Raw genomic sequence first — 22,792 nt, forward strand, 5'->3', positions numbered from 1 at the left:
GATCACATTTAGTGTTCCATTTCTTATTGAGATTGCATTAAAGACTGGTGGGTATTCGTAGTATCGTCGTATTATAGTCCATCGTAGTACGAATTCATTTTTACGCTATCAGAGCACTGTCGGAGCACATTTAGTGTTCCATTTCTTATTGAGATTGCATTAAAGACTGGTGGGTATTCGTAGTATCGTCGTATTATAGTCCATCGTAGTACGAATTCATTTTTACGCTATCAGAGCACTGTCGGAGCACATTTAGTGTTCCATTTCTTATTGAGATTGCATTAAAGACTGGTGGGTATTCGTAGTATCGTCGTATTATAGTCCATCGTAGTACGAATTCATTTTTACGCTATCAGAGCACTGTCGGAGCACATTTAGTGTTCCATTTCTTATTGAGATTGCATTAAAGACTGGTGGGTATTCGTAGTATCGTCGTATTATAGTCCATCGTAGTACGAATTCATTTTTACGCTATCAGAGCACTGTCGGAGCACATTTAGTGTTCCATTTCTTATTGAGATTGCATTAAAGACTGGTGGGTATTCGTAGTATCGTCGTATTATAGTCCATCGTAGTACGAATTCATTTTTACGCTATCAGAGCACTGTCGGAGCACATTTAGTGTTCCATTTCTTATTGAGATTGCATTAAAGACTGGTGGGTATTCGTAGTATCGTCGTATTATAGTCCATCGTAGTACGAATTCATTTTTACGCTATCAGAGCACTCTCGGATCACATTTAGTGTTCCATTTCTTATTGAGATTGCATTAAAGACTGGTGGGTATTCGTAGTATCGTCGTATTATAGTCCATCGTAGTACGAATTCATTTTTACGCTATCAGAGCACTGTCGGAGCACATTTAGTGTTCCATTTCTTATTGAGATTGCATTAAAGACTGGTGGGTATTCGTAGTATCGTCGTATTATAGTCCATCGTAGTACGAATTCATTTTTACGCTATCAGAGCACTGTCGGAGCACATTTAGTGTTCCATTTCTTATTGAGATTGCATTAAAGACTGGTGGGTATTCGTAGTATCGTCGTATTATAGTCCATCGTAGTACGAATTCATTTTTACGCTATCAGAGCACTGTCGGAGCACATTTAGTGTTCCATTTCTTATTGAGATTGCATTAAAGACTGGTGGGTATTCGTAGTATCGTCGTATTATAGTCCATCGTAGTACGAATTCATTTTTACGCTATCAGAGCACTGTCGGAGCACATTTAGTGTTCCATTTCTTATTGAGATTGCATTAAAGACTGGTGGGTATTCGTAGTATCGTCGTATTATAGTCCATCGTAGTACGAATTCATTTTTACGCTATCAGAGCACTGTCGGAGCACATTTAGTGTTCCATTTCTTATTGAGATTGCATTAAAGACTGGTGGGTATTCGTAGTATCGTCGTATTATAGTCCATCGTAGTACGAATTCATTTTTACGCTATCAGAGCACTGTCGGAGCACATTTAGTGTTCCATTTCTTATTGAGATTGCATTAAAGACTGGTGGGTATTCGTAGTATCGTCGTATTATAGTCCATCGTAGTACGAATTCATTTTTACGCTATCAGAGCACTGTCGGAGCACATTTAGTGTTCCATTTCTTATTGAGATTGCATTAAAGACTGGTGGGTATTCGTAGTATCGTCGTATTATAGTCCATCGTAGTACGAATTCATTTTTACGCTATCAGAGCACTGTCGGAGCACATTTAGTGTTCCATTTCTTATTGAGATTGCATTAAAGACTGGTGGGTATTCGTAGTATCGTCGTATTATAGTCCATCGTAGTACGAATTCATTTTTACGCTATCAGAGCACTCTCGGATCACATTTAGTGTTCCATTTCTTATTGAGATTGCATTAAAGACTGGTGGGTATTCGTAGTATCGTCGTATTATAGTCCATCGTAGTACGAATTCATTTTTACGCTATCAGAGCACTGTCGGAGCACATTTAGTGTTCCATTTCTTATTGAGATTGCATTAAAGACTGGTGGGTATTCGTAGTATCGTCGTATTATAGTCCATCGTAGTACGAATTCATTTTTACGCTATCAGAGCACTGTCGGAGCACATTTAGTGTTCCATTTCTTATTGAGATTGCATTAAAGACTGGTGGGTATTCGTAGTATCGTCGTATTATAGTCCATCGTAGTACGAATTCATTTTTACGCTATCAGAGCACTGTCGGAGCACATTTAGTGTTCCATTTCTTATTGAGATTGCATTAAAGACTGGTGGGTATTCGTAGTATCGTCGTATTATAGTCCATCGTAGTACGAATTCATTTTTACGCTATCAGAGCACTGTCGGAGCACATTTAGTGTTCCATTTCTTATTGAGATTGCATTAAAGACTGGTGGGTATTCGTAGTATCGTCGTATTATAGTCCATCGTAGTACGAATTCATTTTTACGCTATCAGAGCACTGTCGGAGCACATTTAGTGTTCCATTTCTTATTGAGATTGCATTAAAGACTGGTGGGTATTCGTAGTATCGTCGTATTATAGTCCATCGTAGTACGAATTCATTTTTACGCTATCAGAGCACTGTCGGAGCACATTTAGTGTTCCATTTCTTATTGAGATTGCATTAAAGACTGGTGGGTATTCGTAGTATCGTCGTATTATAGTCCATCGTAGTACGAATTCATTTTTACGCTATCAGAGCACTGTCGGAGCACATTTAGTGTTCCATTTCTTATTGAGATTGCATTAAAGACTGGTGGGTATTCGTAGTATCGTCGTATTATAGTCCATCGTAGTACGAATTCATTTTTACGCTATCAGAGCACTGTCGGAGCACATTTAGTGTTCCATTTCTTATTGAGATTGCATTAAAGACTGGTGGGTATGTGTCTGTGTAGTTGTCGAAAGCAACAAACCTCTAAAACCCCGGCCTTTGAAAAATCTTGATGATAGAAAATTCGACCAATCACATTGGGTACTTTTTCCAGGCCTATTTCCGGTAACCCGCGAGGCAAACTAGTGAAAGTCACTCTCTTGATTATTAGGACATCATCGTAATGATTTAACTACGATTAAATCCCATTATAAAATTAAACGCGATTTTGGTCCTTTAATGAGGTGAAATTGAATGGCTATAAAACGCGGTATATTCGCGAAGTTTCAATGCGGAAAGCTTCGCAAACCTAGGAGCAGCACCCAACACAAAGAGAACGCAACCCGTCAAAAGTCGTGGATTTTCTTGCGTACAGTTTTAATTGATTAGACCCTTTAGCGCCTGCTGCCGTCGGAAGGGGAAAATTCGGAAATTGTCTTCCCCCTTTCCGTAAAATGCTCAGCGTAAAGGCTCGTCCAATGAAATTTGTACACAACACTGCCTTACCGTGTTTAAAGGCTGCCTGCTCTATCCTTGTGTTTGTTGCTCCGAGGCAAACAGTTATAGAGCGTAGGCTTATAATCGATTGCTAAATATATCTCGTCCTTACGGACAAAAGGGCTAAAATCATTAAGGTCCCAAACTTTATAAAATATTTGCATAAATATGTAAATTTAGCCTCCCATTTTCCAAACAACGCTACACCGAGAAAAGGGATAATCCATATTATCGTGGCGTCCAATTGGATTGATATTCTTCGCTCTCTCATTGATTGCCACACAAGAAGTAAAGAGCTTCCGTTCCACTGAAGTAGAAAAAGTGTTTTCGGCCCCTACGGTCGCTTTCCTTTTTGTCCACCAGGGGGAGGGGTGCGGAAGGCGCTGGGGTTGGGGCTAAACTCCGCCCTATCTAACAAGGTTTGATGAAGCCCCGAAGTAAAGTGGCAATGCAGGGGGCGATCCGAGGATCTTTTGATATTTTTTATAGCCCTAACTAGAATATATAATAACAAGATGTCACGGACATTTAAGTACACACAATCCCCTCGATGTTATATTTTTAATATTAAATTTGAATTTGAACAAATTTTCAATAATTTAATTTCAATAATAATCAGCTAGGCTAATACCCATGGCACTTTTAATGCCTTTAAACAGGTGGCCGGGTTACAATACGTAGGAGAGTGGTGGCAAGCCCTTCATGTCACGCGAGCCAACAGCTCTCTACACTAACTATTGACGTTAAACAAGAATCCATACCTCTACTTGGAATGCTTATCCTGTCGTATCGCGTATGATAATATCACTCTGACGGCTTTGACCCCGCCTACAAGTGAAAAAATCCCCTCTCACGCAGTTGTTTGTTAAGTTAACATAGTGACGTCAAAAAAACCGTCAGCCACATCGAGACGTAAATCTGCCTCGATAAGAATTCCAAGTTGAGATATGGATTCCTGCGTTAACCCAAGAGGAATTTTATCGAAAATTAATTTTTTGAGTTACCTGGTTTTGGAAATACGGTAGCGAAACGCAAACGAGTTAGATGGCGCCTGTATCAATTGGCACGAAATTCAAATATCACAATAAGGAGTACGCCAGAAATGTCCCTTAAAATTAAAATTTCTTAATGTAACCGAAAACGTAGATCAGAAATGATCAGTACTAACTAAAAATATAAAATTCAACCAAGTCGCTCTTAATTAAAAAGTATGTAGATTTTAAGGCAAAAACCACTAAAATGGGGAAATGATTAACTTGTTCTCCGATTCCAAACGGGCTACCGAGAGCATGCCATATGCTTTCAATTGACATATCAGCGACCCTTCTAGACCTAATTGTTGAAGAGGGATGTGGAATACGGCAGCGGCGGCATCGGCTACGCAGTACGTGGGCCCAGAAGTTCCCGGGCGGATTGTGTGTGAAAAGTGGCGAACCGGATAGGCCAGCCTAAGGCTTATTTTCTCATTATAGTATACGGAGCACGCGTCTCAGGGGGTCACGTCCCCATTCTTAGTTACCCTTTGCCCTCCCGGCGAGATTCCGTACCGAAACTAGAAGTTCCCCGTTGGAAGTCGAAATACCAACGAAAATACCATCGATTTTTCCATAAAAACACTTTCGTAGCTGGGAGGTCTTTGTCTATCGGACTTTTTTATTGAGTTTTCTCGCCGATGGGGGTCGCTTCTTTCACTTTCTTTAAACCGACACGCGAGATTAATTTGGGACTCCATTATCTTTTAAAAGGCGCCAAATTAACAGTTTTAATTAGTACAAGCGTAAGTGTATAATATTGTTACATAAGTGTGACACTTCCTATTCTTCATATGCAAACGTTTTACTGAGAGCTATTCACAAGACCGACTGCATTACGGGCTTCGTCTCCGTTTTGCGTCCGCTTGCTAACGCGTCACACGTAGCCTTTGAAAGCGCCTCGCTAGGGGGACAGGGCCGGATTAACCAATATTCCGAATAGGCCTGGGCCTGGGGCACCAAGCCTACAAGGGGCACCAAGAGGGATCGAAAAAAAATAAAAGTACAAAACTTTAATTATTTGCTTTTCACAAAATATTTTCCGGAGTAATTTTAGTAAATGCGTCCACCCCTATGAACCAAAAACGTTTGATTGTCACATTCTCTGACAGACTGCCGTCTAGCCCCTGATGACATACTAAATCTGGCAGCAAAATGAATTTTCCTTCCATTTCTCAATTATAAATTGAGGAAGCGCCTAGCTCGCTATTGAAAGGGGGCACCAAAATTAACTTGGGCCTAGGGCCCCATAAAGTCTTAATCCGGCCCTGTAGGGGGAGATTATCTTCGTGTGATGACGTCAATCCGTTACTAGCTCTCAGCAAAATATTCGCCAAAAGAGACAATAATATTATAGACTTATGGTACAAGGAAAATTATAGGATACGAAATCTGGCACCCTAAGAAAAAGTTAAACAAAGTGTTTTTTTACAATATACTTTTTAGACTGCGCTTACTGTAATCAAGGCTGCCAATAAAACTATCATTCTGAAAAAAGGACATATGTTATAGAAAAAATCTAGACATTTTGATTTTTCTACACGCTCGCTTAAACGTCAAATGAAATTTCAACTGCGTTCCTTTGACAATATAGTCAGAGTATGCGCCAGCCGCCAGGAGTTAGGCAAAAATACTAGCCAAGGTAGCCAAAAATTTAAAATAAGCCCAAAACCTTTGCGGGTTAACTTTTAAATTATTTAAAATTGTACAGAAAATTATTACATAGAAATTGATATTTTGAGTATGAATAACCATATTTAGGATATAATAAGGGACCCGAAAATTATTCTAAGGGCCCCAAAATAAAATAGGGGCCCTCTCCTAACCTTGGCCCTCTCCTAACCTTCCCAGAATACTTACTGTAAGATTTCAACGATTTCAAGATAAAAAATTATTATTCGGATAGCAGAATTAGGGGACATAAAAGATATGAAGCGAATGGAGGCAAATTTAAAAAGGATCATTTGTCCAAACTCTAAATAAAATTGTGGTTCAAATGTCTGAAATATATTTACAATTTTCATTAGAATAACGTAATTATTTTGAAAATTAACCTAAGCGTAAATGATTTGTAACAGTTTATTAATGAATTTAAACAATAAATATTCGGGAAAATGTATTTTTTTACATTTCACCATTGGGACCAATGTATTTTGGACATTTCACCACTCGGGACCAATGTATTTTGGACATTTCACCACTCGGGACCAATGTATTTTGGACATTTCACCACTCGGGACCAATGTATTTTGGACATTTCACCACTCGGGAAATTGTATTTTTTTACATTTCACCACTCGGGAAATTGTATTTTTTTACATTTCACCATTGGGACCAATGTATTTTGGACATTTCACCATTGGGACCAATGTATTTTGGACATTTCACCATTGAGACCAATGTATTTTGGACATTTCACCACTCGGGAAATTGTATTTTTTTTACCTTTCACCACTCGGGAAATTGTATTTTTTTTTACATTTCACCACTCGGGAAATTGTATTTTTTTTACATTTCACCATTGGGACCAATGTATTTTGGACATTTCACCACTCGGGACCAATGTATTTTGGACATTTCACCACTCGGGAAATTGTATTTTTTTACATTTCACCATTGGGACCAATGTATTTTGGACATTTCACCATTGAGACCAATGTATTTTGGACATTTCACCACTCGGGAAATTGTATTTTTTTTACATTTCACCATTGGGACCAATGTATTTTGGACATTTCACCACTCGGGAAATTGTAATTTTTTTACATTTCACCATTGAGACCAATGTATTTTGGACATTTCACCACTCAGGAAATTGTATTTTTTTTACATTTCACCATTGGGACCAATGTATTTTGGACTCTTCACCACTCGGGAAATTGTATTTTGGTTATTTCACCATTTGGACAAATTTATTTCGAACATTTCACCATTTCGACCAATGTATTTCGGGTATTTCACCATTGATACAGATGTATTTTGGACATTTCACCATTCGGAAAATTGTATTTTGGTTATTTCACCATTTGGACTAATGTATTTCGAACATTTCACCATTTCGACAAATGTATTTCGGGTACTTCACCATTGGTACAGATGTATTTTGGACATTTCACCATTCGGAAAATTGTATTTTGGTTATTTCACCATTTGGACTAATGTATTTCGAACATTTCACCATTTAGACTAATGTATTTCGAACATTTCACCATTTGGACTAATGTATTTCGAACATTTCACCATTTCGACAAATGTATTTCGGACATTTCATCATTGGAACAAATGTATTTTGGACATATCATCATTTGAACAAATGTATTTTGAACATTTACAACAGTATTCAGACAATTGAAACTTTTCTATTTCCGTTTCAAACTGGTCTCATAGCATACTTAAAAGTAGAACTTCCCTATAAGTGGGAGTCGCTGGTCCAGGGGACCTGTTTGATAGTTGGATATTTCTGTGGTCACTGGTCTCGGGGACCAGTTAAGGAACCTACTAGGGTACCCAGCCATAATTGAATAACGCTTGCATGGAAAATGTATTTTACCGTGTCAAAACCACAGAAACTTTAAGTCCCATTAGAGTCTTCGTCCATATAAAAGCTTCGTACAGGAAGGATCGAGTTATCTAGAATCTACAGTGAAAAACTATTAATATCATAAGTAACAATAATAAGAAAAAGTGTGACACTCCTTATTGTTTTAATGCAATTTTTTTTACCAAAACCTCTCTCCCAGCTCCGACTAGGACTAGCAGGAGTATATTTCGCCTTTAGAAAATTTTAACATTTGGGGGCTCTGTGATTGATTGTGCAATAAATATGTAAATTAGTTCGGTGATAATTTCTCTTAATTGCCACACTTAATTTTTTCTTACGCTACTTATGGTCATATTAATTCCTAACAAAAAATAACGTTAATGTTAAAACCCTTCCGACATCACCTATTAAAGAAAAAAATGCAACCTTGTTGAAAAGGAAAGCTTGGTTCTGGGCCATTTGGCAACACGGTAATTATTATTCCAATTTTAATTTGTAGCCCGCGATTAGAACATTAGAAAAAAAACCCTTTCCAGGAAAAATGTATCGAGCCGCTATTTAAACGTACACATTTCTCAGTCTTAACCAGTTTTAATTTATTCAATAATAAAATGAAACGACGCTTAAGAAGCAGTGATTATTCACGCTTAGAGCATGGAAAACCAATTATGCCAAAAGGCGCGGTAAAAAGGGGGGTTAGAACACAACGGGGTGGCCATTATTACGGGACAATGTCCAATCAAAACTACGTAATTGGGAAATTTATTTTTACGAAACGTTTTTCTTGTTCTAGAGTTTATATTTACCACGCAATGGCACAGTTATTCATAATTTTCGAAAGTTAAAGTTTGAAAATGTACGAAATTTAGAATCTAAAGTAGCTTTAAAATTTATCTTTTTATATGTTTATTTTCTCAATATTATGTTTTTGTATAATATTTTTTATCTGGAAAACAATTTTTATTTTTAAAGTTTGAAAATGAACGAAATTTAGAATCGAAAAGTAGCTTTAAAATTTACTTGTTTATTTTATCAATATTACTTTTTCGTATAATTTTATTTTTCTAGAAAACAATATAAAGGTAACTAAATCGAATGTTATTTCCAATGCTATTAATTTTATTTCCAAATTAAATTTTAAAGTGTTCTCTATTTTAAAATATTAAACTTCAGTTGGGCTTCATTTGCTAGGCTATTTTTTCGTTACAAACGCGAAAGTTTTCAAGGTTATTATACCTTTGCAAAAATCGGACTACGAGGAAAATTTGTGACTTATATAACAGACGTATAATATAAAAAAGGTCATGTACATAATTATACGTTTTATTAGGTCCTTCAAAAAACGCGACATTTTAATTAACCGAATTTTATTGCAGTCTGATTGTTTATCATGTTTCGTAAAAACACGCGATGTCAACGTAACATTCCCTATATTTAAGTACAAGATTTTAAGTGCAAAGTGTACCTAGGCCTCCTCAAATTCTAGATAAAATTTCAATAATTAATTAGTTATCTTCAAAAATACATGTAGATTATCGAGAATTTGTTTGTCTGCCTGGCTGGCTATAGGCGTCCACACCTTTTGCCTTAGAGCGCCCAAATTTTCCACAAAATCTATCTCAATTTACAAAGTAAACAAAACGCGCTATTTATTTGTCCACACTTCCAAACTTAAAGTTAATGGAAAACGACATTAGTGTCTTAAATTTGCGAATTATTTCTTAATTTGGTAAACTTGCCGGTTGTCACGATAGGGGCGTGTCAATGAGGCCCACAATATACCGTTGTAAAGAAAGGGGCGTGTCAGAGAGGCCCACAATTTATCGCTGTAAAAAAAGGAGCGTGTCAATGAGGAACACAATCGATCGTCGCCAAGATGGGGCGTGTCTGAGAGGCCCACAATTTATCGTTGTAAAGAAAGGGGCGTGCCAATGAGGAACACGATCAATCGTCGCCAAGATGGGGCGTGTCAGAGAGGGCCAACAATTTATCGTTGTAAAGAAAGGGGCGTGTCAATGAGGAACACAATTGATCGTCGCCAAGATGGGGCGTGTCAGAGAGGGCCAACAATTAATCATTGTAAAGAAAGGGGCGTGTCAATGAGGAACACAATCGATCGTCGCCACGATGGGGCGTGTCAGTGAGGCCCACAGTTTATCTTTGTAAAGAAAGGGCGTGTCAGTGAGGTACACAATCGTTCGTCGCCCAGAAAGCGGATTCTCAGGGATGCCCACAATTTATCATTGTTAAGAAAGGGGCATGTCAGAAATCGCAAAGGTAGATTAACGGTATAAGCCATCAATTCGTGAAGATGTCATTAAAATTTGTGTTAACGTAGAAAAATAGTTTGTGGGTGTTTCGTAAGGTAGATTACCTATACGCTTTGATTACCAAAAATTTACGTGGAATTCTCACAAAATGATTGATTTTAATTCGTCTATTTTTCCCGCAGGTGGTCTTACTCTCTCAATGCGGAAGATCGACGTGGGATTGGACGAGTATCTTCATGCTGCTAGTCGCCATTTCTTTTCCCGTCATAATTATTACCTTAGTCTGGAAGCACTCGACGTAGGGTGCGCCAAAACGAGACTAGCCGAGTTGTTAACAAACTACAAGGTACTTACGCGACGAAAAGCTGGTGTGAACAGAGCTCTCGTTACATTACATAGTTCCTCAAATACCCCCTATACGTATTAATAAAGGTTTGAAAGTTTTAGATCGATTTCGATTCGTTCCTCGCGTTTTATCCTGGCGAGCACAATTCAAAAAGCGTTGCGCTCTTTTAAGGTTGGTTTTTGCTAAGGCAATTAGGGTCGACGGAAAATAAAATACGTTATAGCCTAGTACATTTTTTGCGGTTTTTTTCTAGTGAAATCCAACCTTTAAGGCTGGTTTTCACTAGGGCAAAGCAGCTGCCACGGCGGGGACCAGCTTTAAAATCTCCGTTAAGGCTGGTTTTCACTAGAGCAAAGCAGGCGCCGCGGCGAGGACCAGCTTTAATATCTCCGTTAAGGCTAGTTTTCACTAGGACAAAGCAGCCGCTACGGCGAGAACAAGCTTTAAAATATCTGTCAAGGCTGGTTTTCACTACCGTCATAATGTATTTTTATGCGCACTTTTGTTGAGTGACTAAAGGCTAATACATTTTTTTTGCGTCGTCGCAAAACGTCAGGCGTTCTGGTCCGAGTGAAAACCAGCCTTTAAAGCCTTGAATAGGCATTCGTAAAAATGTCACGGAAAAGGAAACTGAAAAGTAAACGTAAAAATATTTTCGTAAAAATTCAGCGTAAATACGACGCAAAAGTTGAATAAAATGTTAACTTTAACGTCGTAAAATGTCCTACGTTCTCCATCGGCCGTACGCATTGTAGTGATACCGCAGCCAAATGTTTTAGACATCTTTTTTTATTTTTATCTATTAATTTTCTCTCGTTTGAAGTCAGACTTTGATATGGCGCCACGGTAGAATTTCAAATCGCAGAAAACATTTACTTTTCGGGATGTGTCAAAACATAAAACGTAAACATATAAAAGTAAAATAATAATAATTTCTTGTTTTACGTATGTAAGGCTTTAGGCCTAATACAATTATTTTGCGTCAACTCCCGCAATAGCAGCGTATTGGCTCTAGTTAAAACCATATTTAATTGAATCAAAATACTGAAAAACACTCGAGCACTTTTACTACTCTGAAAACAAGATTTTAATCTATCGAGTAGCATCTTGGAGGAATAACCAAGCTACGCTTCCTGGATATGTCACTCCTAGCTTCCCCAACGCTATTCCGTAAGCGAGAAAAAAATATGGTGCAAATTTATTGCGCATGCGCGGCGAATACAGAATATGACCTTTGGCTATGACGTAATCAAAATCGCAACTGTTTTCTAAAGCGTTTTCCATTTGATCGCATTTCATTGCTCGAGATTCTCTCCAAATCTGTTTCTGACGTCATAGATCTTGTCCCAATCGAACATACCATTAACATATTTGTTGATTTGCGTCTGCTAGTAATTTGAATTTCGCGTCTTGGTCTGCCATTTTGCCAAAAAAATCAACAATTTGTTCCGATCTCGATCTCGATCCGTTGATCTGTCTAAATCGACAGATCGGTTTTGTGCGATTTCGGAGCACCCGAGAGCGGGAAATGGAACACGTAAAACTTGATCGGAGCAGATCCGAGCACGCAAATGGAACATAAAGTTGTTGATCAGAGCGATCTAGAGCGCTCGAGAGCAGTCAAATGGAAAATGCTATTCTTTTTGTACCACCAACGCAAAGTTCACCGTTTGGTAGCGCGACTCCCAATTTTTTTGGTGCGTTTTGACGGTCGTGTATTCCGATAAGTGACATATCCAGGAAGCGTAGCTTCGTTATTCATCCAATGTAGCATAATAGCATGGCCGCCGTTTTAGATACGACTTTTTCTTTATGAGGGAAAAGCATGGGTGACCTTGCGTCACTACGCAATTTTATACTGGGAAACTTTGAATAGTTTGGTTTTGGTTTGCAGTGTATGACAGCTAATTGGGAGATTTTGGTATATTTGGGAGGCACCAATTATGTTGACTTACCAGTGGAAAGATAATCAAAATATAAAATAGTAAAAGCATTTTTGGAAACAGAAAATAATTTTATACTTCAAAATATAGTAGTTTCCAGACATCGTGCAATAAAAGAAGCCCCCCCCCCCCCCGTATCGAACACTATTGCGGTACCGACCTTGCGGCAGGTGATTAAACGACATCAAGGTTAATATAAAAAGGAGAGAAAAGACTGAAACTTCTATTTATCTGAGAGTGTCATCTGGTGGCGAGTGTAGGTACTTACATTCGATCGAGCTATGGAGTAAAGAAGAAACCACCATCATGTAAACATCTAATTTGACTTCGTTATATTTAAAACCACCGCGAAAAACTTCAATTAAAAAAATTTCATCACCAGCCGTTAAAAGTGTTGATACCGCTTACCGGCGAGGGGAGAGACATTTTCGAGCGATAATTAAGTGGTTTTAGTATTAGCATGTCTTTTACCGTTGGAACTCTGGTAGTTTCGCGCTATTTCAGATTTGCTTACATAAGCTACCATATTTCAGTTGAACATGGAAATCTAAAATCTGTTTCTCATTAAAAAAATTAAATCAAAATTATGTATGTAATGGTCTAGTTACGCACCCTCCACGTTCACTCTGTTTAAAAAGTCTTCGACAGGGGAAATTTTTGCCCTCTTTTTAATTCTGCTAGAAAACTATAATAGATAGATCGATGAAACCAATTGCAACTATTATTTATTTTCTAATATCTTTCGTTATTTATCGGTTTCGTCCACCAAAAATTAATAGTTTTGGCAGCTAACTTTTTAAATATTGGTTCTACGGCACTGACTCGCGCGTTTTTGAATTCACAATGGTCGATTCATATTTAGAAAGTGGAAAAAATTTCCCTCTACAACCAACGGTTGAGAAGTTATCGCGTTTACAAACTTTCGTCGAATTGGGAAACACCTAAAATGCATCAAGCGATTATTAATAACACAACTTCGACAGCGATTCAATAACATTGAAAATATATTTAATTAAAGGCCGGTTTAAAAAAAAAACAAATCCCAAGAACAACTTGGCAAGTGGTTTAAGGAATATCCTTTTTTATACGCTAAAGCTTTTAAAAAGCTATTTGTGTTAGAAATTGTTTATAATAATGGTTACCACAATTTTAAACCAGCCTGTAATTAAACATGTTGTTGGATCGCTGTCGAAGTTACGTTATTAATAATCGCTTGGTGCATTTTAGGTGTTTCCCAATTTCGACGAAAGTTTGTAAACGCGATAACTTCTCAACCGTTGATTGTAGAGGGAAAATTGTTACACTTTCTAATGAATCGACCATTGTGAATTCAAAAACGCGCGAGTCAGTGCCGTAGAACCAATATTTAAAAAGTTGTCAAAAATTAGTTTTGACGGTAGCTGCCAAAACTATTAATTTTTGGTGGACGAAACCGATAAATAACTAAAGATATTGGAAAATAAATAATAGTGGCAATTGGTTTCATCGATCTATCTATTATAGTTTTCTAGCAGAATTAAAAAGAGGGCAAAAATTTCACCTGTCGAAGACTTTTTAAACAGAGTGTACGATAGCGCCACTTCTAGAGTGTGCGCAAAAGCTTATTTCCATGATTTTCATGCTTCTACGCGTTTACCCGGGGGGTAAGACACTCCCGGATGACTTGTACACCGAGTTCGAGTACTTAGTACCGTTAAAGATACGGATTTTTAAGAGTTCACGAACTCTTATTAGCACAGTCAGATCGAGGTACGACAGTGTACACCGAGTTCGCGGAGTGACCTACCCCTCGCGTTTACCAGTAACAAAAAATTGCATTATCTATCTCTACGCGTGCGCGAAGGGGTCGCAACAGTACTCGCAATGCCTTGCTGGAGCAGTTGTTCGAAAAGCAGGAGACGCGTTATTTCGCCAGTAAAGGCGTTATAATAAGCGATCGCCTATTTTTGTTAATTAGACCGCCCTGGTCCAAATTTAAATATACTTAAATACTTGTATAAACTATAGCATTGGTTACACTTAAATATAATCTAATCACCATAGCAGTGGCGTAGCTAACACACTCTAGTTACTTACTTTTCGTACTGTAAAACTACAAAGTTATTGCCAGATGTTACATAAAGGTATAAGGCTATTTAACTTGCTAACTTTTTCTCATTAACTTATGATAATGCAATTTCCCAGAGTTAATGATGGTTGCTTACCCAATGTCTATAGTTACGGAATCTAATATTTCGAATCCAAGGCCAGTATTATTTTCAATTGTTGTGCATAATTGGTCTGTAAACATTACCATCCATAAATTATAAATAGAAATTAAAAACAACGAAAGTTCTATGCAAAGAAATTATTTAAAAATTACATAGCAAAGTTTATGATTAAAATAATTTGTTAAATTCAAAATACTACAAAACCAGCTCAATGTATGTGAACAATCCAAAATTTTGTATTAGGGCAGGTATATATCTTAAAGAAAACCAAGCAATTTACCAAGAACTCTAAATCAACTAATATAAAAAGCTACGCAAAATACCCAAAAGTGACTATGCCAAATAAAACTATATTGTTAACTGTGTTTTTCGTACCCCCAGGTTGAACAAAATTAATTTTTGTAATATTTGAATTATATATATATTAAAAAAATAAATTCTATATATAATTTTATGTCAGTTGAAAAAGGTTGTATTTATTGCAAAGATTATTTACAGTAAAAAATTATTAAGCTATATAACAGGTGGAGAAAATGTTTAATAAAGATAACTTTTTTGTCCAACGCAAAACTAGGGTAATTATCCATCTTTTTCCAGGTTAATAAATTTCGATTACTTATATTAATTATATCATTCCGTCGTAGCCATTGCTAATGATTATGTGGACTAGATCATTTTTAAATAGTGTTTTAACCGCGAATGGCTTATGTGGTGCGTTAGAAAAAAACGACGATTAAATAATATAGGCTTTGCAAGAGAGAAAACCTAAACAGTTACTAGTTTAAATAAAAATTCTTTAATCAGGCAGTCAAAAAAAGAAACGAATGACTCGCTGATTAACAAAATTAATGCGGTTTAAAAATTTCATAACTCATAGCTTCAAGGTTATTTATAATACCGGTACAGTGGTTTTTTGTTTAATAGTTCATGGAGATTTAGACTATGCCGTGTCAGAAGGCAGTTTTGAAACAAATACATGGAGACAAGTTTAAATATTTAAAAAAAATTAGTTTCTCTTTTAAATTTGCTGTTGCAAAGGGGGGTGGGGTGGATTGAAAGGGTATTTGTCAATACAGGAAAAATAACTTGGCTGTTTCATTTTTAGAACACATGCGTTGTTTGCAAAATTTAAATAAACCACCCCAAAATAATTGAAGTACTTTTTTTGTTTCCTTTTGAAAGTAAAAGTTCAACAGTCTCTCACTCAAATAGTGTTGCAGAAACCACTATGCCTCCCACTAAAGTCTCAGAATTACTTTTTTTTTCTGTAAAATAATTTGATGGATCATCCTCAATCAACTTTAACAACGCTGTAAATCTTTCGCACGAACCAAAAGCAGGCGAAGAAGCCAACGGTTCCTTTAAAGTAATAAAACAAGGTTAAGTTTATTCATTTCTGATGAACAAACAAAAAAACATATACAGGTTGCCACAGTTTTTTCATGATCAAATTCCCTGACTTTTCCAGGTTTTCAATGACCATCTCTGGGAGATTTTACCCTATATTTTAGTAAGTTTCCTAATTCCAACTGAACTTAAATTCCCTGATTTTTAGACCAATTTTTAAATAAAATATACCCATATTCAAATTCCCTAACTTTCCCAGGAATTTCAGGTACCATGGAAACCCTGATATAGCCAGGCAATATTTTCTTATTCAAATTCCCTATTTACCCTGACCATTTTAAGGCCAAAATTAGGCTATTTTTAACTATATACCTTACTTTTATAAGTTAAAAAATTTAAAACTTATATTTCTGTATAAATGTAATGTTTTACGGGAAAAACTGCCAACTTTAAAGGAACTAAATAATCAAAGAATTTGCCATAGAACTAGAGTAAAATGACCTTCAAAAAGTGTCAAAATAAAATAGGCGCTTAAAATAAAACATCTTCAAGAAAATCGCCCAGAAGTAATATATATCCGAGAGCCAGGACCTGCAAGGTCCTGTTTATATAATGCTTAGGGAAATAATGGAAACTTTTCACCTGTAAACAGAACATTGTGTTTTTGCTAAGCCTTAATATGTCAAAAAAAGCTACCTGGTTAAAATTGCATACTGTCCAGGTAGAAAGTTTCCATTATTTCAACAAACACTATATAAACTGTAACTTGCAGGTCCTGGGCTCCGGGCTCTCTGTTATATTACTTCATGAGGATATTCTTGAAGTTGTTTTATTGAAGAGTCCATTGAATTACCTGACGTTTTACAAATTCTTAAAATTCCCTGACATTTTCAAAATTCCCTGACTTGTGAATGAAACCAATATACCAATGAAAATACACCGAACTTTATAATAAAACCCAACTAATTTTTACAAAGCGCATTATCTAAGCCTTTGAAAATCAAGTGCACTATTAAAATACAACACCACTAATAGTGATAAATCCTATAACAAACATTCCTGTCAAATACTTAATAAACATAACCTAGCTGACTGTGACACGAACGTCCATTATAGGATTTTTCTACTAAATCCAGCCTCTGATTTCAAACTTATTAAAGCCAAATCAAAAGGTCACTAAACCTATTAAAAAAGGGTGAAAACTCACCCGTTAGGAGAAAGAAGAGGAACACCATGATAAACGTATATCCAAAGTAGAGAAACGTTGACGCTGCTCCTGTGATATTAAGTTTTGTAACAAAATAATGGACACAGTAAACGAACAAATAGAATGCGGTGAATCCACTCGTCAAGAATGATCGCCACCACCAATGATAATCCTCCGCACATAAGTGGAAGTAACACAGAAGAATGGTAGTCTCCGAACAAGTTATAACCAAAATTGTGAACACCAGGAAGAGGAAACCAAACATATAGTATGTTTGATTTGACCTGATAAAGAAGTAATTTTCATTAAATATTTAAATTTTACTATACCACATGGAGGACATTTTCTGGGAAATTGTATGCCTTTATTATTGAAAGAGGAGCATTTGCCCATCTGCAGGCACTCGTGTTTTACAGTACAGCTTCCATAGCTAAGCCTAGGTGAAAAATGTAATTTCTTTTGTCTTCAAACGAATATGGCACCCTTACAAGCTACAGATGGCCACAAGAACAGTACCAAATAAACGTGGTGGAAAAGCAAAAGTCAATGACCTGCTGATGATACCACTCATCAGGTGCAATATTTTCATTATGACGTTTGTGATAAGAGTATTTTCGCACAGCAAATTCAAATATGATATTTTGAAATAACAAACTTTTCACAAGCTAATAACTATTCGGCAAAATTACTAACAGGTTAATTTCATGTTGATATACACGACCCACAAGGACAAAAACTTTGAATTTCCAAAATTATTACCCATGGTGCAAATAATTTTGGGGGGTGAAAAGGCCAATTTCTGAAAATAAGGACCAATATTAAACAAAATGAAGTATTCATTTGAACTAAATTTTCGGATGGCAAAATTTAGTTTGATTCAATAATTCATCATTAATTTTCCATAATCGAAAGTAACAATAATTATAAATAAATTAGATAATTTTAAGCTACTCTGCTTAAATAATTTTTTATTATTATTTAGGGATTGTAAAGAACAATAGAGAGCTTTTGAGTATTCTAGGGACCTGGTGGGAGCCCTTTTACTGTTAAAACTAATACTGTGCGAGTCATGGTTTTGGGTTTCGAGTCTTATCCAAAGTCCTGGAAAATTGGACTTGAACGAGTCTCAAGTCTTTGTATCAAAAATTTTTGTTCGTTTACTCATTTTCAGCTTGAAGTTACTCAAATTAGTCTAAAAACCTGGAATAGAGTGCGAGAAAGTGAAACTAAAAGATCAGACCCGTTAACTCCATCAAACAAACTTTGTGCACTAAAATAGCTACAGTAGCGCCATTCCCGGAATTGAAATTTATCACACTATGAGAATAACGTACTAGTCGGGACAAAAAATAAGGGACTCGTCGGGACAAAAAATAAGGGACTCGTCGGGACAAAAAATAAGGGACTCGTCGGGACAAAAAATAAGGGACTCGTCGGGACAAAAAATAAGGGACTCGTCGGGACAAAAAATAAGGGACTCGTCGGGACAAAAAATAAGGGACTCGTCGGGACAAAAAATAAGAGACTCGTCGGGACAAAAAATAAGAGACTCGTCGGGACAAAAAATAAGAGACTCGTCGGGACAAAAAATAAGAGACTCGTCGGGACAAAAAATAAGGGACTCGTCGGGACAAAAAATAAGGGACTCGTCGGGACAAAAAATAAGGGACTCGTCGGGACAAAAAATAAGGGACTCGTCGGGACAAAAAATAAGGGACTCGTCGGGACAAAAAATAAGGGACTCGTCGGGACAAAAAATAAGGGACTCGTCGGGACAAAAAATAAGGGACTCGTCGGGACAAAAAATAAGGGACTCGTCGGGACAAAAAATAAGGGACTCGTCGGGACAAAAAATAAGGGACTCGTCGGGACAAAAAATAAGGGACTCGTCGGGACAAAAAATAAGGGACTCGTCGGGACAAAAAATAAGGGACTCGTCGGCAAAAGAAATAAGGGACTCGTCGGCAAAAGAAATAAGGGACTCGTCGGCAAAAGAAATAAGGGACTCGTCGGCAAAAGAAATAAGGGACTCGTCGGCAAAAGAAATAAGGGACTCGTCGGCAAAAGAAATAAGGGACTCGTCGGCAAAAGAAATAAGGGACTCGTCGGCAAAAGAAATAAGGGACTCGTCGGCAAAAGAAATAAGGGACTCATCGGCAAAAGAAATAAGGGACTCGTCGGGATTTCTTCTACTGGCTTGAGTCCCCTTTAGATGCAATAATTACTAATTAATTATAATTTTTGCTTTCAAAAGCGTTTCAATATTCAATAAGCATTGTCTGTCTAATACATCAAGGGGAAAAACTCTTATTGCTTTAGTACTGTTCAGGGGTTGGTGGTTATCGTGGCGAGATAATGCAGACAAACTTGCTTATTAAATGATATGTGGCCTTAGTTTGAAAACTTAACAAATATGATTATTTTAACAATTACTTACCAAATGCTATTTAAAATGAAGAAAAGCTGAATGAATATGCATCCAAAAGGTAGAATTCCACCCATGATAATTCCAGGAATGGGTTGGGTGTAGATTGACTGATCAGGAATTTGTCGAGGAATTTGATTTGTTTTCACAGGATGTTCAATCATCTATCGAACACAAAAGAAACCTTATGAAAGTTAATACTAATGAAACACTCTTATCTAAACGAACTTTTCACACATACCCTTTTTTTAAAACCAAAATAAGCTCCGACAAACGTTAGAGGAAGAGAGATGCCAAACCAGAGAGCCAATAACGCCAGCAACGTCGTGAAAGGAATGGCTGCGGAGCTGTCTTTAGCCCAAAGCAAAATGTTCAAAATGAAAAATATGCTGAATACCACACTGTAAAATTAAAAACACACATTAGAAATTAATAATTGAATTAAATTAACAGTTAATTACCCAGGACAAAGTAGTGATGTTAGTAATACGTTCGACTTCCATTTTTCTCCACCAAAGCTTTTGTAAACACGAGCTGAAATGTAGCCTGCCGGGGTTCCGAGACAAACATAAAGAACCATTGAACAGGTCATAAGAGCTCCTCGATTGGCTGGTGACAAGAATCCTAAACAAGCAAAAACTGAGAGAAAAATAAAATAATTTGCGTAATTGGTTTATCAAAATAAAGAAATCTAAGATTTCAATATTTAACTTACACAAAGTAATTATAGTCATAAACAATACTTGGGAACCACTTCCCAAAAGGACCGAAAGTACCATCCCTTTACGAGGTGGTCTAAAAACATCTCCGTGTACTAATTTCCAGCCAAATTCTTCTTGGGCATCATCCTTAAATGGTTTGTTGAATATTTATATACAATAATAATTTGACTTATAAATAAAAATGAATTCTCAATGTACCCCAGTATCAATTTGGTTATATCTTGCGAGGTCCTTATGTAATGTTCTCAAAAGAATCATGGCAACCATTCCAGTTAAGAATAACACTATAACTAGAGCGTTCAGGATGCTAAACCATTGAATATTTGTGTGCGGCATTGAATCTAAGATGTAATCCCATCTTGAAGACCATTTTACGTGGTTATCTTCCTGAAATCACAGAGGGGGATGTAATCAGTCGAAGCTTACGATAAAAATATAATGATCAAATTTACTTCAAAAGTGACTGAATAAGAAAAAGGAATATTTATTTTCCCAGATTTGGGGGGATTTTGAGGTATTTCCAGCGGTTGTCCATCAAACGAGCACGATTTAGGGTCATTTGGAACTTGCTTAACGCTATAATAAAGGTACTTTACATTCAAAATTCCATGTTAACAAAAAAGAAAGAAAATTTTACTGTCTCCCTACCTGTAAGGAGTGACTTTAACAGCGACAATTCTTCCACCTGATTCACCAAAATATTGGCCCCAAGATTCATCTTTTCCACTGTGGTATATTACATGGATATCAACATGATTGAAGATGTAATAAGTCTCGGGCTTTTTATACGATGTCTATGAAATAAACACATTTTAATTAATGACATGCGTGACAAGAAAATATTTTGTTAAATATACATTTATAACACAGGCGTCTTTTTGAATTCCTCCAGAATTGACGTAACAACCCATAGGAAAACCTGGTGAACAATATTTTATGTTCCCATCCACAGGATAACACCATGTGACGGGCATGTTATCAATTATCCTGAAATAATTAACAAGAACAATTTATAGCTGAATGTGAAAATATAAATTAAAGCGTAAAATGTACCAGTGGTGTTGGTAATTCCTCAACATTCCTGTTTTAAGGGTGTCAAGCTTAGCCACATCCGATTTCTTACTCAAATCGTACTCTTTATTACATAGTAGTTTGCACGATTCTTGTTTTAAGAAGCTAATCTAATTAATAAAAGTGGTGTAAATAACAAAATTACGTTTAACAAGTAATAATATAGTAAACAGTTACTTTGTAAGCAGATGGCCTGATTCTTTCACCAAACACCACTTGTCCCAAATTTTCCACAGGAGAATCATCCTCATTTTGGGGTAGGCAAAAGTCAAAACTGAAAATACATGGAATTATGACATGTAGGCCATAACAAATGTTTACACAATCTAATGTAAGTGTTGGCAGGTCCAAAGTCCACTAGGTTTGGTGTAATGAATTAGACCAACATATTCCGGTTAGAAAAAAACGCTTACTGGTGATATTCAAAAGGCAAAACTGATTCTTCAGAGTCTAATTTGTTGACATATAATAACACATCATGCTGAAAAAAATAATTTGAACTGCTTAATTAACTCCATGTTGTTAAATAACTTTTACATAACACAATGAAATCGAAGATGGCGATAAATTTTGTGTTGATGTACTTGTCGGCTAATATTGTTAACACTTATTACAATCCCTATGAAGCGCCCTCCCCACATCGCATTTATTGCGGTTTTTTTTTTTAGTTTAAGACCGGCAAAGGCCTAAATTAAGGAATCGTCATCAATGATCAATGAATGCCAACTCACCTTGCACGCTTGATTCGCTTTGGTTTCGTCGCAGTAATTTACAGGTGCCAATCCAGGTAAATAAAAAGAAAACGTTGAGCTTACGAATAATAACAATAAACAGTTAACTAGAGTAAAATTAATCATTTTGAAAGATAATTTAGTAGATGTAAAGTTGTCAAACAACTTCTCATGCACCACCCTCGCCCTATGCAGCAAGAAGCCGACTGAATTTCACTCTTTGCTTCACTGAAGTGAAAGTATGCAGGGGTAATAGTAGTTTCCATGGAACATTCCCTACTATTTTTACGATGACAAATTTCGAAATACAACAAGACTCGCGAAGAAATGAAATATTTTCTGAAATTATAATCAAGAGCTAACATAATATTATAGACGCTTTAATGAAATATAAAACAAAGGTTAATTTATATAAACTTATAGAAGGTACACGTAAAAGAAAAATTCTGTAGGTTTTTTGTTGGTTCAAAGTACAGCCTAGTCAAACATGATAAAAAAAAACTCTAAAAATGTATATTAATTGAAGTAAAATTTTTGAATTACAATTTATTTTAAATTTAAAATATATACAACCAAACTCCATTTTCAAGACGTTTCATACT

The 22,792-nt window shown here is 36.4% G+C and overlaps 2 protein-coding genes across 2 annotated transcripts in view; one reads left to right on the forward strand and one right to left on the reverse strand.

Annotated features, from left to right (window-relative positions):
• The window catches only part of LOC149949421 (bcl-2-related ovarian killer protein homolog B-like), a 50,088-nt gene extending 39,082 nt beyond the window's left edge, over positions 1 to 11,006 (forward strand). The window contains exon 2 of the mRNA XM_090167759.1: positions 10,371 to 11,006. Within this exon, the coding sequence (XP_090023885.1) occupies positions 10,371 to 10,490 (120 nt within the window). The 3' untranslated portion in view covers positions 10,491 to 11,006. The remainder of the gene's footprint in view (positions 1 to 10,370) is intronic.
• A 4,143-nt stretch (positions 11,007 to 15,149) lies between these two features.
• TM9SF2 (transmembrane 9 superfamily protein member 2) lies at positions 15,150 to 22,413 on the reverse strand. The gene is made up of 14 exons (XM_090167758.1): positions 22,191 to 22,413; positions 21,873 to 21,940; positions 21,637 to 21,733; positions 21,442 to 21,569; positions 21,246 to 21,375; positions 21,037 to 21,182; positions 20,841 to 20,964; positions 20,587 to 20,775; positions 20,382 to 20,514; positions 20,128 to 20,305; positions 19,908 to 20,067; positions 19,679 to 19,830; positions 17,242 to 17,525; positions 15,150 to 16,046 (listed from the first exon to the last, which is right to left on the reverse strand). Exons 1-14 carry the CDS (start codon positions 22,314 to 22,316, stop codon positions 15,979 to 15,981), a joined length of 1,983 nt encoding a protein of 660 aa, XP_090023884.1. The 5' UTR covers positions 22,317 to 22,413; the 3' UTR covers positions 15,150 to 15,978.
• Positions 22,414 to 22,792: the final 379 nt, after the last annotated feature.

This window comes from Leiobunum rupestre, chromosome 3 (genome assembly GCF_980474605.1).
Source record: "Leiobunum rupestre chromosome 3, qqLeiRupe1.1.hap1, whole genome shotgun sequence".
In the NCBI taxonomy this organism is placed as follows: Eukaryota; Metazoa; Arthropoda; class Arachnida; order Opiliones; family Sclerosomatidae; genus Leiobunum; species Leiobunum rupestre.

Bases quoted from the DNA above. Each gene is read 5' to 3' on its own strand.
- TM9SF2 (XM_090167758.1), bottom strand. From the start codon at position 22,316: ATGATTAATTTTACTCTAGTTAACTGTTTATTGTTATTATTCGTAAGC. The intron at 20,776-20,840 runs GTAAATTTGATC...CTGTGATTTCAG, and splicing joins CTTATTCAGTCACTTTTGAA to GAAGATAACCACGTAAAATG. The intron at 20,515-20,586 runs GTACATTGAGAA...AAACCATTTAAG, and splicing joins ATAACCAAATTGATACTGGG to GATGATGCCCAAGAAGAATT.